Here is a 19,389-nt window from a genome sequence, read left to right on the forward strand (position 1 = left end):
TCTAAAACTGAAGAATTATTGACCTAGGCTACTTGTCTATGACGGGGGATTTGAGTCAAAAGTCAGTGCTATGTTGTTAGTGCTATTACATGTCCAATGTTGCAAATCTTGAATGTAATGTGTAAATTGAAGGACGTCAAATTTAACAAAATATTGTAATACTGACAAATACATCGTGTAAATTGACATCTACGTTTTGTCATTAAACATTTCACATTAGACATTTCAAAATTTCCACAACACGCCTAACTCCATCTACCCAGATCTTTAAACACTGAACTCTCACATCTTCTCATATGACACGCGCACTATGTATTGTACCGTTCAACCTTTCACATTTACATCGTAACACAGAACTCACGACATGAAATTAGCCAGTATGCAAATTTTTTAATCACGTGACATCTCGCGTGAAGAAAACATAATTTTCAAGCAGGGAATTTCCCCCGGCATGAGACCTGCAACCGGGTGTTGATTTCATGATTTTTTTTCTATATAAAGAACGAAAAGTAAAATAGCTCGGCTTCCACATCTAACACAAGAAATTGTTCGTAGAATTCATAGACTTTCCTACGAATAATTTTACTCTGAAGTCGCCAGGGTTTTGTGTGAACGTGTGCGACAGTTCATGAGCAATGTGGACATAAAAAGTTGCCACAACAACCATCCTGCCCTTCATGATAAGTATACATAATACAAAATATAATAGCTCAACAAATAAAAGGAGAAGAATGAACAATGGCCCATGGATGGGTATTATATAATTTATAAACAGGATAGCATTATAATGCAAAAGATGACAGCACCAAAAAGAGACAGTCATACAGCTTAGATCTCGCGTGATTAAAAATAGATTCCGTGTGAACTAATTTGCATACTGGCTAATTCCATTACTTGTTCTGTGTTACGATACACAAGACATATGTCGAAGGGTACAATACATAGGGTGAGTGTCAAATGAGAAGATGTCAGAGTTCAGTGTTGAAAGTTCTGGGTAGATGGACTTCGGCTTGTTGTGAAATGTTTAATGACAAAAAGTAGATGTCATTGTACACGATGTATTTGTCAGTATTACAGGATTTTTTACTTTTGACTTCGTCCAATTTACACATTACATTCAAGATTTGCAACATTGGACATGTAATAGCAGTAACAACATAGCACTGACTTTTGACTCAAATCCCCCGTCATACTTGTCCTAGGTCAAACTACAATTGAAACGAATTTGAATATTTTTTATATAATAGTAATGTGAGATTTTGAGAAATGAGATTAATACTTTGGCAATTTGTTTTATTTTTTTGTTGTTTTTTTCTTTTTTTTTTTTCTTTTTTTTTTTTTAAATTCTTTCTTGTTGAATATTCTTTACTTAGTTATTAGGCCAGAACTGATTTGTCGATTCCTTCATTGTCATCTTTATAACGTCAGACTAAAAGACTCGAGATGATAATAGGAATCTCAAATTGAAATTTTCGTAACATTATTTTGGGTCTACTGTTAATTGTTTTGTTTAACTAATCATAAATAGTTAATGATGTCTTTTTTTTTATTAATCATTTATGGCTACGCTATAACACATGGAAGAATAATTACTTATTTATTTGGCCAATGTTTCAAAGAGTATTTTGTTCCATGTGATCAAGAAAACTCTAGAAACATCGCCCTGATTAATCAGTTCCGTAAAATTTATTCCATAAGTATGTATTATAGGATTACTACTTATCAATATGCTATAACACATGAAAGAACAATTATCTATTTATTTGGCCGATGTTTCAGAGAGTATTTGTTTCGTATTATCGAGAAACCCCTTCGAAACATCGCCCAAATTAATCAGTATTGTATAAAAATGTCCACAAGTATGTGTTATAAATAGTGTTACTACTTATCATTTTCTACAGTTTGATTTCTTTTTTTTTCTTTTTTTTAATACTAAATTCTTTTTCGATTTATTACTTACATAATATTAATTTCCACTGTCCGTCCACTCATGGTTTCCTTCTTCAATCAGCCCCAAGAATACCTTGGTTAGGTGGTTGGATGGTCGGGTGGTCAAACACAAGAACATTAGCTCATAACACATTGGCTTTAGATTAAAAGGTCTGCCCGCCTTTAGATCATAAGGTCTGTCTTCTCTAGCTTAGCGCTAATAGTTTAATGTGTGAGACCTGTAGATCGTGAAAGAAAGCAAAAATTATAGTAAGTAAAATCATAACCAAGTTGACCAAGTTCTAGTCAAGATCATCAGTACTTTTTTTGCTGACGCACAAAAATTTATACACTAAAGGGACTTTGCCTGTTCACTCAGGGATGGCAGAGTTTGTAAATGTGCGTGCCAAAATAAGAAATATTTTTGATACAAATTTTTCTCACATGCCAACCAAAAATATTTGGGGAACAGATTTGTATTTAGTGCCTTTTGATTTTAAGATTGGGAGGACCTTTTCAAGTAATCAGAAATCACACCGGTGTGGTACAATCAGGGAATATATAGTAAGAGTGGTTTTGTAGATCATATGAAATTGAATGAATGCTAAATCTAGTCCAGTGATTCTCAACCAGTGTGCCGCGAACTTTTGAATGGCACACTAACAAAATGCAATAAACCATGTGATCATAATTGAGTATTCACTTGTGTTTATTTAGTAAGAGTCATTCTATGTGTCTATAACTACATGTAGTATCTGTCTACGGTTGTATGCCGTCTGAAACCATCTGACTTGCCATGTTTTCATTTTGCAAAATTTAAATATTTTTCATATATATATATATTTAGCCAGGCGTGCCGCTATTTTTTATGTGTTCCATTGTGTGCCGTTGGCAAAAAAAGGTTGAGAACCACTGCTCTAACTCTCACATCCCACCTACACCCAGAAAATCTGGTTGCGTGTTCGATCCCTGCATTGGCCAAGAAAGTTCATCGTTATTTTCCGACAAGGTTTCCCCATGTCAGTGGTGCAGGATGGAGGGCCTGACAAGGACAGCTGTCTAGTCATTCAGATGGGACAAAAAAACGAGATCCTATGTACACATTGGCATGCATGTAAAAGATCCCTTGGCAGTTGGAATTTGATATAAGCGTAGGCCTTAGTGCCGCTGCCCAGGCAAAAGTTCCCTCATAACACACTGTATGGCGTATGCCCGTCTTCATTAGCTCAGTCGGAGCAGAATAGTAGGACGTTAAACCCCATTTCATTGTATTTAAATTATTGAGTAGTCCCCACCGATCATAATTCTGTAGAATGAAGTTGGAATTTAATTCATAATATATTGGGTATTCAGTTTCGGGGATTTTGGGGTTTTTTTTGTTTTTTTTAAGGTGAGTCCACGGTTTTCGCATCCCAGAAAGAAGTCATTAGCGGGTCAGGGGTTATCCACACCTATTTAGATATACACCATCAAAATGGTTTGACTCTCTTGATTGAAAAATGAAATGATTATATTCGTATTTTAATTAAAATGTAATCTTTCCCCCTTTTTTTTTTTAATTAGAAAATGGAAGTTTTAAAGAATGACAATGCCCGATTGAAAGAAGAAAATGGTGCTCTTATTCGTGTTATAAGTAAACTGTCGAAATAGATGAAATAAAATAACTCACTGCTTTGTATTAACCAGCTCAAAAAGGTTTTTAAAAAAAAAATAAAGAGACAGAAAAAATGATGAAAAAACGCTTCGTCACAGATCACCATCATAGATAACCTCTTCGCTCTTCCATCAAACATCATTGAAATCACCATCTGCTACAGAGACTTACAGATCTGGTCTACTTCATCGCCACTCGCGATTCGTCGCCATTTTCTTTATCTGGGTCACATGTTGTTCCCTTATCGGCCAATCAGGACATAGATTCTATCGTTCGATCAGCAATCATCTTTGACGTTTATGACAGATGCGGTTTGATCGATTGAATCTAGTGTCGAGTTAGTTTAGAGTTTCTCCCCCTCCTCCTCCTCCTTTCTATCTATCCTTACTTCTATCCTTCCTTACCTCTTCGCTATCCTTACTTCCTTCCTTTCTCGACTATCTATGACTGGATAACCTATTATTAGACCCTTGAAGAGATAAATTCGGACATATCTATTTAAACATTAATCGTTGTGAAATATGTTTCAATTCATAATAAATGTGCTTAATAAGCACTCTTGAATTCACGGCGCTGGTTTTGGATATATTTGCAGTCATGACCAACAGGGAAATTGGCCAGCTGGAGAACCTTAATGTCTGTCAATGTAGACATGACAAAATTGAAATTCCAAACACAATAAATAGGCCTACAGTTACATTTATAGTTTTTATGAATCCGAATTGGATTAAAACTATTTTCAACGTATGAATATATCAGCTTTAATTTGGGTTATCCAGTCTTAATTTATTACTGTAGACATAGTCAGCAAAACACCGTACAAAATTTCATCAAAATTATTGAAAGAAATCGTCTTGAGGATGAAAGAACAACATACAAAATGGCGCTTTCGTTGCAAGGTGCAACAAATAATTTTTATGTAAATTTGCACGAATGCGGGTGACGCGAGTTTGAACTGTTCGAGAATTTCATGTGATCTATTTATTCGTTTGATTAAAATGGTAAAAAAAAAGTTTAGGAGCGGAGAGAAAAATAAAAAACCTTTTTGGTGGCTATCAATAACTTGTTCGTGAGTAAATTTTACGAGAATAACATTAGGAAATAAGATTAAAATTAATTAATTGTTACATTGTATTTTCGTACACTTTTGTCATATTTTATTCAAAATTTGTGGTGATTTATTGAAAAATTAAATGAATTTATGGCAATTTCTTGCAGATATAAGATAATAGATAATACATGTGCAGAGTGGCATGTCATTGAAAAAGCATTCTAAGAGTTATCCCCCTTTTTTTTACGATTACATATATATTTAGAGTTCTTGTTTATTGGTTGATAGTTTTGGAACTTCTGAATGATTCAAATTAAAACATTTGCATACAATTTTCCATATGAAGAACTCTGATTGGTTCAAAACAAAAATTTGCATACAATTATCCATGTGAAGAACTCTGATTGGTTCAAAACACAATATTTGCATACAGTTGTCCATGTGGAGAACACTGATTGGTTCAAAACAAAAATTTGCATACAGTTGTCCATGGGGAGAACTCTGGTTCAAAACAAAATATTTGCATACAATTATCCATGTGGAAAACTTGTGATTGGCTTAAAATAAAACATTTGTATATAATTGCCATATTGATAAAAAAAAAAAAAACCCACCGAATTAAGGCAAATCACCATTCTTGATCTTGTGTTATTAATAATAATTAGAATTAAATTTAAATAGAATTGTTGAAGCTTTTGTTAAATTAAACTTTGTGAATTCCTGGGGTTTTTTTGCTATTTTACTAATCAAATGGATAGATATTATCAATGGAATTCTTGTGGTTTATGTGGATTTATATTTTTTTCGTGTTGTATGGTAAAAGAGTATATAGTATCAGTCTGCGTTGCGTGCTCCGTGTGATTTGGTAATTGAATAAATAAAAAATGTGAAAATTAATATTTTTACACAATCATTAAAAACATTAGTTAGCAACGATTTAGATTGACGATATTATTGTCAATATTTTTTTACGTAAATAGCTATGTATACAATTATAATAAATCTATAATAGGAAAAATACTTAAAAAAAATATATACAAAATTTTAAAAAAAAACAAAAAACAGTGATTTGCACTGTATGTGTTTTGACTTACTCTAATATTTCTTTTTCTCCTCTTCTTTCGCTTTTCAAAAATTGTAAATCTTTTAGGTTTACTTTTTGATTTTTTTTTTTTTTTTTTTCACAGTTTTCAATCCAGGGAAAAAAATCTTGGATTATCTCCCTTGAATTGTTACTGTGAATTACCTCCCTTGTAAGAATAGATTATTTTTTGGTGTGTTGATTACAGTGCTACGAAAACACATGTGTTTTTTGTTGAGGATCTTTTTATTTCGAATTAAAAAAAAAAAAAAATCCTATTCTTTAAGGGAGGCTTTTGTTTTTCTTGATTTTCTTGGGGAGATATTTTTGAATTTTAAAGAACTACAACTCTTGTAACTTATAAAAATTTGGCCTGATATTCGAAAGTGGATACAACCATGTTGACCTAGTTATTTTCTATTGGAGACGATAGATAATAAGCATATATGAGAATATGGTATGTTTTTGTTTAAAAGTTTTTGTGTAATGTGTACTATAAGTATAATATTCATTTAGATAATATGTGAAATTAGTTTTTGTTCATGAAAAAAAAAAAAATGGTGGTTTATTTAGTGAAAAAAATGAATGACTGGACGTCCAGTGATAAAGAGGTAAGTCTTGTATATCCAGGCACACAACATGACAATAATGTATTGGCTTTATTATGTAAGATATATATATGTTACCTTGGTGCTAATTAGTTTAAGTTGTTGTAATATTATTATTATTATTATTATGGGATGGATACCAGTAGACATATATTAATATTATTAGGCATTGAAGCATAGATACTGCTTACATGTAGAAGTTCCACAACTTAAGGAATAGCTTGACCATTACCTTGATAGTGTGGAGCTGATTGTATTATTATGGTGAATATTGATTACACTTGTTGTCAGTTAACTTTGATTGGTCTTAACAAAGGGTAGATAACTCTTCAGGGAAGCAGGGAAGATAACTCTTCAGGGAAGATAACTCTTGTCTGTATAAATGCACAGTGTTACTAGTTAGCTATATTTACTCCTCGAATGAGAAATGTTATCACAATCAAAGTATATTGTAAAGTAAGAAATAAATGTGTTATGTACGAACTATCAACAAATTCCTCTTCCATGACAATTTCCGTTAGAAATAATTCGGCGTGAGAATGTGGAATCGGTTGATGTTTTTATACGATAATTAAACTTGTGGGTTATTGATTTATTCAATGTACGAATCACAGGGACTCTGAAAAAAAAACCTGGCCAGAAATGTTAATGACTGTGCTAAATTCTTGCATATCGTATGTAATCATTGAATGAGAATTACTATTTATTAGGGGGGGGGGGGGGGTAGTGGTTTAACGCGTGCTCATAAAAAATCATAAAGTCTTTCATTGAGTCAAGTGGTGTGGTTTCGATTCCTAGCTTGTACGTGACAAGGAGTAAAATCACATGCCCAACCTTGTGGGTTTATTCCGGGTCTTCCGGTTTCCTCCCACTGCTAAAGACCCCTATGCACAAGCGAATTATTGAAATGAAGTTGAACCATATGTTAGTTCCAAAATGACCTAGTTTGTGTCGAGTGGGCGTTAAAACTCCATTTTTCTCCTTATGTTAGTCTCAAAATGATGGAGAAATATTCAACCCCATCCCATCTTTGCACAAAAAAGTCTCTCTGATGTATTTTGGTCGCCCTGGTTTCAAATTTAAACTACTGTAGTAATAATGAACCCGTTGTAATTTAGCCGAAAGTAGATTGATTTATGATATCATAGTGGTTGGTTCATGGTTTTACCAATTGACTTTTTCAACCATCAAGCAAGTTAACCTGACAATGAGCCAATTAAAATCCCTGCTTTGAATACATATTTATGACAAAATCGTACTTACTGCATTTATTTCAAATTTTACAGAATTTACATGACACAAGAATTGAATATTTACACCAAGAGTTTGTTTGTGTGTATAAATTAAACATGTATTATTATTATTATTATTATTGTGTGTAAGACATTACACAATGGATTTTTTTGTATTTTTTTCATGTAACTTAGATTGTGTTGTGGTGAAGTTTACGTCCGTAATGTGTACAAGAATATGGTTATGTGTATGTAGTAAAATATTATAAAAGTTATTGGCGATTTGAATGCATTGAAATCGGACAGAATTGTCTGTTGATGGACTTTATTTAAGTCTTTGAAAAGAAGGATTTTTTTCATCGTTTGTTGATTTGTAATTAGGAAAAAAAACAATATTTATGTCCTTGGCAGATGTTCCTGTACTTCAAAATTATTTAATACATTTAGGACCTGCTGAACAAATACCGAATTGAATTAAATATTAGGACCTGCTGAACAAATACCAAATTGAATTGAATATTAATTCAAAAGTGCTATTAAAAAAAACCCTATAAATCTTGTAGTATTTTTATGTAAAGGAAAATGATTAATTACAGAATTCTGATGTTTGAGTCAACTGACTTCACCTTTAACAAGACTGCGGGTGAAGGGAATACTACGCCCTGTATGGACTCTTTACTTTATAAGAACAAGTGTTAGGGCTGTCTCTGTCTGTCAATAGGGTTTAACATCCGCTTCCACCTAGGGTGATATCGCAGACAAGAACATTATGGCTAGGTTCCTGTGTATTTATATCCAATATAGAAACCTAATTCAGTAATTGCATGTTAGTGTAAGTTTCGCACGTGCCTTTTTGCCTTGTATATTGTCAACTATGATGAACGTGTATGCATGCATGCGTGCGTTGTTGAGTGTGTGTGTGTGTGTGTGTGCACACATTTCATTATTAAGTGTGTCAGCCTTGAGATTATCAAACTGTAAATTATAAATAGACATTTATTTTTTCATTTCACGATTTTTTTGCACCGTTTGTAAATTGTAAATATGTAAATAAGCGTGAGCGAAGACCGCATGTATATAAGTATGATGTATATTTCCATTGAGTATATTTATTATAGCTTGACCCCTTTTACGATTAATATGTAACACATGGTATGTGCATGTATGTATTTAAAACAAATAGTCATTTTACACGTGCATTACATGTGCATGGTTATATAACAGTCATATTTCGTGTGTATAACATGTGTTTGTGTTGTAATCTATTATTGAACATGTGTCTTCATGTTTATTGCAGTGCTTAACATTAAATACAAATGCATGTGCAATAATTATAAAGAAAGAGCAAAGTTGTTTGTGTGTGTGTGTGCGCAAGGGTTTGACTACAGAGATTCATATAAGAGGATTGTTTGTGATGTATCTCTCGTCAAGTCCCTGCGGTTTTGTTTAATTTAAATATTCGTGAATTACGTTAATCTTATATATTCCATTTCTGTTTCAAACTTAAAAACTATTGGATGAATATAATGAACAAGGTATTGAATGAACTTTGACCTTTAAGCCTTGTTCTATATTTAGACCTTGTTGGAATAACCCAGGGAGCAAACAAGATAAAAGCTAAATTAACAAAGCAAAAGAAACCAAAGCGAAAGTAGAAAGTTGGAGATCGAGTGTTGGTGTTAAGCTGATGACTTTTATACCCCAATAAAAGTTTATGAAGCTTGTCGTGTTGATAACTTGTGGATGGAATTTATTTTTTTAAAAATATTTGGTCTTCCCATTTATTTTTTCGAATGAAAATACGCTATATGATTTTTATTGATATTCTAAAAGAAGTTTTGACATTGCTTGGTTTTGGTTTTTTGTTTGTCTTCCTGTGTTAAGAAATGTTGGTACTGATGTGTTACAGCATTTCTCATAGACTAAAACATCCAGACAAATATTGATTTATTTAACTGGATGTCTTGGACTACTGCAAGGTTTAACAATCACAAAACGAAAATTATCTGAACAGGTGGACCAACATGGTCGACTTTCAAACGGCGCAAGTTACAGACTTGAAATGTTGTTAGATAGGTGCTGACATCTGGATAGTATGCACCAGTTGCTTCTCATCTCGTCGGCTAATGATTTCGGCCAGAACAGACTTGCTCTATGCGCAGCACTGATCCTCCCGTCGACCCCCGGCTTTTTCGTCATTCGTTGACGGGAGATCACCTTTGCATGTACTGACCTTTATTGATTTGCTTGACGTGACGAAGTTCGTCTCCTTGAATGACATGTTGGATTCAAGGCTTGTATAGTATTAATATCGTCTTCGCCTTCCTGCAACGTGGCATGTCTGTAACTCAAACTAACGCAGGACTCGACATGCCCACACACATCTCATTCTCGTGACAAGGGGGGATAACTCATTCTGAAACATCTGATACCACTTCTGAGTGTCGAAAGACAGCTCATTCTCGTGACAAGAATGTTCAGGGCATTAAACTAGAACGTTATAGAGCAAGAAGAATCTCAAAATTAGCGTGTATGGGAGTGGTGTTAGATGTTCTGGGAATGATGTATATCCTGCCTAAAGTATGAGACCTGTCGATTGTCCATTAAACTTCAATTCGAGGCTGAAAAATACATAACACTTTTTGTGCCATGTTTTTTAAGCCATGAGTTGTTTTTTTGGCCAGTTGTGTCGGTAATGTGTATTGGTTTTCGAGTCCTGTAAAACTGCTAGTTGTTTTTGTCATGCTCGATATCATGTTTCTGTTGCTGCAGTCGGTGATCTTTCGAGACATTTGGTGTTGCTGTGAAACCAGCAGCTCCCCCTGCCTTTGATTGACGTCGATTGACTCGCCCCCTCGGATGACATGCTGGATCCGGGGTTTACTTAATGTTCATCATGCTACGAAAACAACTTGAACCATTTACAAATTTATGTTTTTGTTTCGTTGTAAGCCTTTCTGAAAACTGGGTTATCTCCCTTTGATGTCTTTCTGAAGACATGGACTTTAGATAGCCTTGAACGAAGAGTTATTAAATGTTGAAATCTTCCATTTACCAGATATCTAGGCCAGTTTTATTCTTTAAGGGGAGATAACTCTCACATGTGCAATAAGGGGAGTTAATCCAGTATTCAGAAAGGTGTATTTGTTTTGTCTGTTATTAGTTATAATCCATGTTATTTGCATTAGGGGTCTTGATATAATAAATATCCCCCTATATGCAAATATCTATCAGATTATACTTGTATATTTCACAATATTCAGAAAATAGTTTTAGTAATTTGTAGGACCGACACTGTCGATCTCTCAGTGGATTGTCTGACTGCTCTCAAATTTTTCACATCCTCTAATAAGAAGACAGACAAATCACGTCGTAGATCTGTCACAATTAGCTCGGCATTATTTCAAGCCCTGATTGTCATAGTCTTTTTTACGTTGATCTCGACAGAACGAAAGATAACATCAAATATTTTGTGGCCGTTGTGTAAAAAAACAGACTGTTTTCTGAATTTTGTGGAATCAAATGCACGTTCCTCTCTGTTTCCTTTCGTTGTTTTGACAAATGAACGATTATGAAAGAGCTCTACCCTCTTCATCCATCGATTCTTGGCGACAATAGAAACGACGAGGAAAGCATCTCTTAATCCATCTTAATTTCAAAAAAAACAAAAACATTTAATTTTTTAAATTAAGATCGGATTCTGTGTTTCAGGTTTATTTGTCCTGCATAATAATTCCATAAGATGAATTAGATAATTTAGATTTACGAACATTGCAACAAATAATAACCAAGGCCACAAAATATTTGGGGGGGGGGGGGAAATTAAAAAAACGTTCCTATTCGCTTATGGAATTGTGATGCATATTGTTGTTGTTTTTTTTGTATACAAATTTGTGAGATGCAATTCGCTTTTTGTTAAGATGCCTAAATTTAGACTGTGATGTAAAACTATGCTACTGGTATCCATTTTAATTTATCTTATATTCTGGAAGGATCTTAGTTAAAAATATTTGAATGTTGAAAAGCCAATTACAGATTGATTATGATTGATATGCCAAGGGAGGTAACTTGTGATAGAAGGGGCATAACTCTTTGTAAAGAGGACAGCAAAAATAGCAATATATTTATTGAACTTCTAGAAATAGCAATACACAAAAAACACATACTTATTCTAGAAATAGGTTTACTGTCTATTTTACGAAGAGGGAAGTAACTCTGACAGAAGGGACATAAAACAGAAATATATTAATGAAACGGCTGTAAAGGGATTTAATGTTTATTTAATGCCACGGGAGATAGCTCGAGTAGAAGAAACATAAACTCCCTGCTCAGTAACTGGGACAGAAAATAGCTACATATGTATAAAATTCTGCTATAAAGAGTTTTGATGTCTATTTGACATCAAGGGAGATAACCCTGGCCGGCGGGACGTAACTCTCTGTTTGAGTAAAGAGGACGAAAAATAGCAATATATTTACGAAACTTCTGCTACAAGGGTTCACGTCCATTTCATATCAAGGAAGATAACTCTGTAGGGGGAGACAACTAATGTGTCTTTATTATTCCCCTTGCGTAATTAACATATTAAGAATTTGAATTGTGATGAGAATATTCACCTGTAGATAATGTTTAGGAATGTTGATATTTATGTTGATGTGCCTGGATGATAAAGACTAATACTGGTCACTGGATAATAGTTATATAGAACCACCGACTGTGAAAGAACGATATTGGTAGGAATGTAAATTGATAAAGAAACACTTATATCTATTACTTTACCCTTGTAATTAAATATGTTGTATACTCCCATTTCTTCTTCTTTATTTGGGGGGTTGGAGTCGGACACACCACTGTTGGGTGGCCGGATGGCTAGCTTGTGCGCGTTGTATCATAAGGTCTCTCATTTAGTCAACTGGCGTGGGGGTTGGATGGCCGAATGGTTAGCACGTGCGCGTTGTATCATAAGGTCTGTCATTGAGTCATCTGGCGTGGGGGTTGGATGGCCGAATGGTTAGCATGTGCGCGTTGTATCATAAGGCCTGTCATTGAGTCAACTGGCGTGGAGGTTGGATGGCCGAATGGTTAGCATGTGCGCGTTGTATCATAAGGTCTGTTATTGAGTCAACTAGCATGGTTTTTATTCCCCCGACAAGGAGTTAGGTCGCCTGTCCAGCCTCGGATGGAACAAAAACTGAGGTCACATGTTGTGTAACCCCATTTCTTGTTCTATATTTGGGGGCCACGGTGGCTAAGTGGGTAAGACGCTGGTTCACTAGCCTGGAGGTCAGGTGTTTGATCCCTGCATTTGCCAAGAAAGTTCACCAAGATTTTCCAGCATGGTTTCCTCTTGTCAGTGGGGATCACGGTGGCTATGTGGGTAAGACGCTGGCTCGCTAGCCTGGAGGTCGGGTGTTCGATCCCTGCATTGACCGAGAAAGTTCATCTGGATTTTCCGACGTGGTTTCCCCTTGTCAGTGGTGCAGAACGGAGGGTCTGACAAGGACAGCTGTCTAGTCCTTCGGATGAGACGAAAAACTGAGGTCCCGTGTAAACATTGGAAGGCATGTAAAAGATCCCTTGCCAGTTGGAATTTGATATAAGAGTAGGCGATAGTGCCGCTGCCCGGGCAAAATTTCCCTCATAGCACATTGTATGGCGTATGCCCGTCTTCATTAGCCCAGTATAGGAGCAGAACAGTAGGACGTTAAACCCCATTTCATTTCATTTCACTTTCTTCTTTATTTGGGGGGTTGGGAGTCGGACACACCACTGTCCTGGTAAAATTCTACTTCTAGGACCTAACTATACTAAGACTTAGGCTGCTTGTCTACAGTTAGCCAGGGGGTTGGATGGCCGAGCGGTTAGCTTGTGCAGGCTGTATCATAAGGTCTGTCATTGAGTTGTCTGGCGTGGGGGTTGGATGGGCGAGTGGTTAGCACAAACGCGTTATAAGGCCTGTCATTCAGTCAACTGCCGTGGGGGTTGGATGGCCGAGTGGTTAGCTTGTGCGCGTTGTATCATAAGGTCTGTCATTGAGTTGTCTGGCGTGGGGGTTGGATGGGCGAGTGGTTAGCACAAACGCGTTATAAGGCCTGTCATTGAATCAACTGGCGTGGCAGTTGGATGGCCGAATGGTTAGCATGTGCACGTTGTTTCATAAGGCCTGTCATTGAGTCAACTGGCGTGGGGTTTTGATGGACGAATGGTTAGCATGTGCGTGTTGTATCATAAGGTCTGTAATTGAGTCAACTAGCATGGTTTTGATTCCCCGATTGTTCGTGACAAGGAGTAAGGTCGCCTGTCCAGCCTCGGATGGAACGAAAACTGAGGTCATATGTTGTATAACCCCATTTCTTGTTCTATATTTGGGGGTAAGACGCTGGTTCGCTAGCCTAGAGGTCGGGTGTTTGATCCCTGCATTGGCCAAGAAAGTTCACCAAGATTTTCCAGCATGGTTTCCTCTTGTCAGTGGGGATCACGGTGGCTAAGTGGGTAAGACGCTGGCTCACTACTCCCGAGGTTGAGTGTTCGATCCCTGCATTGGCAGAGAAAGTTCATCCAGATTTTCTGGTGTGGTTTCCCTTTGTCAGTGATGCAGGACTGTAGGGCCTAACAAGGACAGCTGTCCAGTCGTTCGGATGGGACGGAAAACTGAGGTCCCATGCACACATTGACATGCACGAAAAAGATCCCTTGGCCGTAGCGCTGCTGTCCAGGCAAAATTTCCTTCATAGCACACTGTATGGCGTATGCCCATCTTCATTAGCACAGTCAGGGCAGTAAAGTAGGACGTTAAAACCCATTTCATTTCATTTCATATGCTCATCTTCATCAGACTGGACCGTGTAATAAAGTAGGACCCCCTTTTCACTTCATTTCCTTTCGTGTAGTTGAAGTAGGTACCCATATTTCAGCTGGGAGGTTGGGTGGCCGAAGTTCAATCAGAAGGTCTGTCATTGAGTGAAGTGGCATGGTTTAGATTCCCCGCTTGTATGTGACATGGAGTATGGTCGCCTGTCCAACCTCAGGGGTTTTCTCCGGGACCTCAGGTTTCCTCCCACTGCTAAGACTCCTACGCGCAAGTGAATTATTGAAATAAAATCAAACCATGTTAGTCCCAAAATGACCTGGTTTGTGTCGAGTGGACATTAAACCCCATTTCTCCCTCTCACCCATATTTCATTGTGGAAGAGAATAAGGGGTTGACATGAATGGATGTGGAAGTCAGACAGGTACCCCCCACCCAATGTGTGTGAGCATGGGGAGGGAAACCCGCAAATGGGCCGAAAAATGGGTCTAAAGTAGTTGAATGAGGTATCACTTGAAACCACTACTATGGTGTGTTTCCTTCTGACAGGGCCAGATTTAGATGAATAGGGCTCCACCAGGGGTGGATTTGGGCCGGGAACCGGCCCAGGCTCCCGTGTTGGAGCGGCCTCTTTTATTGACGGGGGGTCCGGGGGCTCTTCCCCTAGAAAATTTTGATAAATGAACCCCAAATATGCGATTTGGGGGCATATCTGATTATAATCTCTGTCAAATAATATATCTCATAAACCGATTAATTTAGGCCAAAACCTCGACCTGCAAGTAATTTACAACCATCAACCTGTGATGTCAAGGAATGTTTAACACCAGCCTTAGGAAATCGTCTCGCACTCATATTCAGCCAGCTCTATCACATATGTCAAGGAATGTTTAACACCAGCCTTAGGAAATCGTCTCGCACTCATATTCAGCCAGCTCTATCACATATGTGATAATGACTGGCACCAATATTGTCCTTTAATAATTAGTAAATTTGCGGGCGATAGTGTCAGGTGAATCCGATGAAATTTTCGGATGAAATTCGGAATCACCATTGCAGGATTCCGAATTCCGGCCCACACCCAGCACACCCGGCCCAAAAAGTCTATTATACCAGCCCATTCCAGACTCCAGTGATGGTGTGGCGGCCTGTTAAAGCCACCGGCCACACACAACATGATCATCATCGCTCCATGGCCTCCCCCCTCCATATAATGTTCAGGAGAACAGGGTTTTTCAGACGAATTGGACAAAATGGCCCAATCCGCCCCTTGGCTCCACTGATGAGGCCTCTCACAATAAAGGAAGATGAAAGCGTGATTTAAGGGAGGCAAGTCTCTAACTCAATATCATCCATAGTCTTCAACATTGAAAACATGGCTTGTTGGTCAATTTAAATCAATATTGATGCTTTTATCTTACCAGGAAAAGATGGGCTTCTGATATCCAGTATTTAAAATTGGCACACAAAGCATGTGCCAGAATGCTTTTGAGCGCCATTTGTAATGAAGGAACATGATGAATGAGGATAAACGTATTCCACAGGAGAATACTTCCTGTGTAGACTGGAATAACCAGACGCCAAAGACTGCCATTCAATTTGGACTCTTTGCATATTTCGCTGAACATTGCTGTAAGAAAAGAAACGTAAATGTAAATAAGTTTATATACATTCATATTACATTATTATTCGCGTTGCGACACATTTGTGTCCATTTCTAGGTGTCTAAGAATAGCGATTTAGCTCCTTTAAATTTGTTTTTCTGATCTCCTTGATCAGAATATCGCAATAATCTAATTGACCATTAAACCTGCTGCCTGCATCAACGCTGACTAATATAGTGCTGGAAAAACGAACAGAAAAGTCAAAATCAATGTGCATATAAGATCAAGAGATTCGATATCCAGCCTGAAAATTTTAGAGAATTGTGTTAGTACGCGAACCTCATATAGAAAATATTCCCCTATTAGATGAGTTAAGCAGTATGGAGTAATAATAATCCCCCAAAATACAGAATAATAATAACCCCCAAAATATAGAGTAACTATAACCCCCAAAATATAGAGTAACTATAACCCCCAAAATATAGAGTAATAATAACCCCAAAATATAGAGTAACTATAATACCCCAAAATATAGAGTAATAATAACCCCCAAAATATAGAGTAACTATAATACCCCAAAATATAGAGTAATAATAACCCTCAAAATATAGAGTAATAATAACCCCCAAAATATAGAGTAGTAATAATAACCCTCAAAATATAGAGTAATAATAACCCCCAAAATATAGAGTAATAATAACCCTTAAAATATAGAGTAATAATAACCCTCAAAATATAGTTTAACTATAACCCCCAAAATATAGAGTAATAATAACCCTCAAAATATAGAGTAATAACAATATAGAGTAATAATAACCCTCAAAATATAGTAATAATAACCCCCACCCATCCACACCCACCCCAAATATAGAATAACTATAACCCCCAAAATACATAGTAATAATCCCCCCCGCCCCCGCACATACACACACACACACACATTACATTACAGTAATAATAGCCCTCAAATACAGAGTAATAATAACCCACCAGAGGATCTACAACCTTGGTTTTATACTTGGTTGTATTGTGTAAAGGGGAGATTCAATTTTGTAAGTCAGTTTCCGTCCGATTTTCATGAAATTCGAACTCGATCGTAATTATGGTGTAATAGTGATATATTTGAACGGTTTTTAAAATCAAATAAAAATTGTGACCTCTAGAGGGTTAGCAGGTGATTTTTCGTACAGTCGGGAAACATAATCGAGGAAGTTACGGTCCGATATGCGCCAATATCGATGGGAAACGAGATCTTGGGGATATACCAATGGACAGGGGCGACGACAATATAGGTCCATATGAAAATATGGGCGGATAAAAACGTGTCCACACTATCCTCTTCTAACAGGGGGGTTGGATGGCCGAATGGCTAGCACGGGCGCGCTAGGTATCATACGGTCTGTCATATTGAGTCAATTGGCGGGGGGTAGGGTCGCCTGTCCAATCTCGTGGGTTTTCTCCCGGTCCTCCGTTTTCCCCCCACTGCTAAAGACCACTACTCGCAAACGAATTATTGAAATGAAATTGAACCATGTGTTAGTCCCAACATGACCTAGTTTTGTCGAGTGGACGTTAAACCCCATTTCTCTCTCTTCTAACAGTGACATGTAAGTAGTAGTTATTAGCACACTTTCCGAGGTGTATCGGTGAATATCAGGACAGTTTTGGTCGAGGGGCCAAGCCGAGGCGGCCCCCGACCAAAACTGTCCTGATATTCACTGATACACCGAGGAAAGGTGCTATTAAGTTACTTACATCACATTTCTATCGAGTATTATGAAGCAAAATGTGAAAAATAGTATTTATTATCGAGTCGTTTCAACCGAAAAGTGGCAAATACTTTCTGCTCTTTCATTATTTATCCCTTTTTGAGCCTCACGTTACATTTCATGGTAGAATGATTTCGCAGTGGAGAGACGACCTAAGTAGTATTTACACGTGCGTCTTGCTATGATACTCTGAGCGTAAAACAATCGCGTGTTTCTTTAGACCACCTCGTCAAAACAACTTGTCTATGGCGTAGAGGACTGCGATATTATTAAATGTAGTGTAAAGGAAATGCGAGACGTGGGCCATTCCTGGTGAAAGTATGCATCGGCGGATGGTTTTTCCGTTGAAATTTATTTGTAATAAAGTTTATGACTTTTTAGGCGTTTTTTTCATCCTGCTTATTTTCAATGCCTTTGAAGTGTCCAGCAAGAGAACTGCGCCTTCTATCATCACAATTAATTAAAATAATTATTCAATATTCTAATTTATATATTTTGCATATTAATATAAATCAAACCAAATTATGAAATAGATACCAATTGATATGTATAATAATTGATTTTTGTAATATGTTGTTATGTTAATTTAATGTCATTGTATATGTTTTTGAACTGCCATGTAGTTCCCCCCATTTTGTTTTGTTACTATGATTTTGACTAGTTGTTTCATGTACATTGTATAGAGGCATGTTATCAATTGCGAACTGGGTCGGACTAAACGTCAGCTACTTATTGCTTGAAAGATATCTAAAACGGTATAAAAGTATCCGTGTATCAGAAATGAACAGTACTCTTTCTGTACATTTCTGATACTTTTAGGCATGTATTGCAATTAAACAGGACAGTTTTATCAAAGGTTGCCAGTGGCAACGAGTAGAAGTGGGATGTAATTACATATAAGACCGTTTGTTTGGATTAACACGCTCAAGTTTCGGAATAAAGACAAACTTTACACAACGTTAAACCCCAGTTGTGTCTAGTCGTTCGGATGGGACGAAAACAGGTGCCCCGGTACATATTAGCTTAAAGAAACCTTGATAGTTGATATTCGATATATGAATAAGCCGTAGCGCCGCGATACGGGCAAAATGTCTCGCATAGCACATTGTATTGGGTATGCCCGTCTTCATTGACCCGGCGTGGAACAGATAAATGGTAGCTCTCTCTCTCTCTCTCTCTCTCTCTCTGTAGGGCCAACGTGATGCAGAAACGTAAGACGCTAAACCCCATTTCTTTAATATCCCGGTTGGTACCGACGTGGCATTAACAATCATTTATTCAAGTGTCGGGCTCTTTATTTATCTTCCTTTTTTTGACAAGTTTTTATTTATTTATCTTTTTATAGCCTACCGTTGGTACGAAAATAAACAAAGTCTCGATTATCCACTTTAACGTTAAATCATCCATCATAAAACATAGTCAAATTCACTAAATATCGCAGGCTAACGATGACATCAAGAGTTGATTATGGTCTTGATAAGTTAATTAATGTCTAATTAACAGTTTATATAACATTTCAGGCCAAAAGAAAGACCTGCAATAGGCAGATTTAGCTCTTACATAATGCCTGTTTAATTTACTCATTTTATTTATATTATCTTTTTTCATAAAGTTTTTGTTTTATTTTGTCTTTTTTTATTTTAAATTTTATTT

At 36.6% G+C, this 19,389-nt stretch overlaps 1 protein-coding gene across 11 annotated transcripts in view; it reads left to right on the forward strand.

Moving 5' to 3' along the window:
- Positions 1-12,364, forward strand: part of LOC126811640 (protein phosphatase 1 regulatory subunit 12C) — a 90,679-nt gene extending 78,315 nt beyond the window's left edge. For all 11 annotated transcript variants that reach the window (XM_056098467.1, XM_056098469.1, XM_056098471.1 and 8 more), the window contains one exon: positions 3,493-12,364. In XM_056098467.1, the coding sequence (XP_055954442.1) occupies positions 3,493-3,579 (87 nt within the window). In that variant the 3' untranslated portion in view covers positions 3,580-12,364. The remainder of the gene's footprint in view (positions 1-3,492) is intronic.
- Positions 12,365-19,389: the final 7,025 nt, after the last annotated feature.

This window comes from Patella vulgata, chromosome 2, assembly GCF_932274485.2.
Source record: "Patella vulgata chromosome 2, xgPatVulg1.2, whole genome shotgun sequence".
NCBI lineage: Eukaryota > Metazoa > Mollusca > Gastropoda > Patellidae > Patella > Patella vulgata.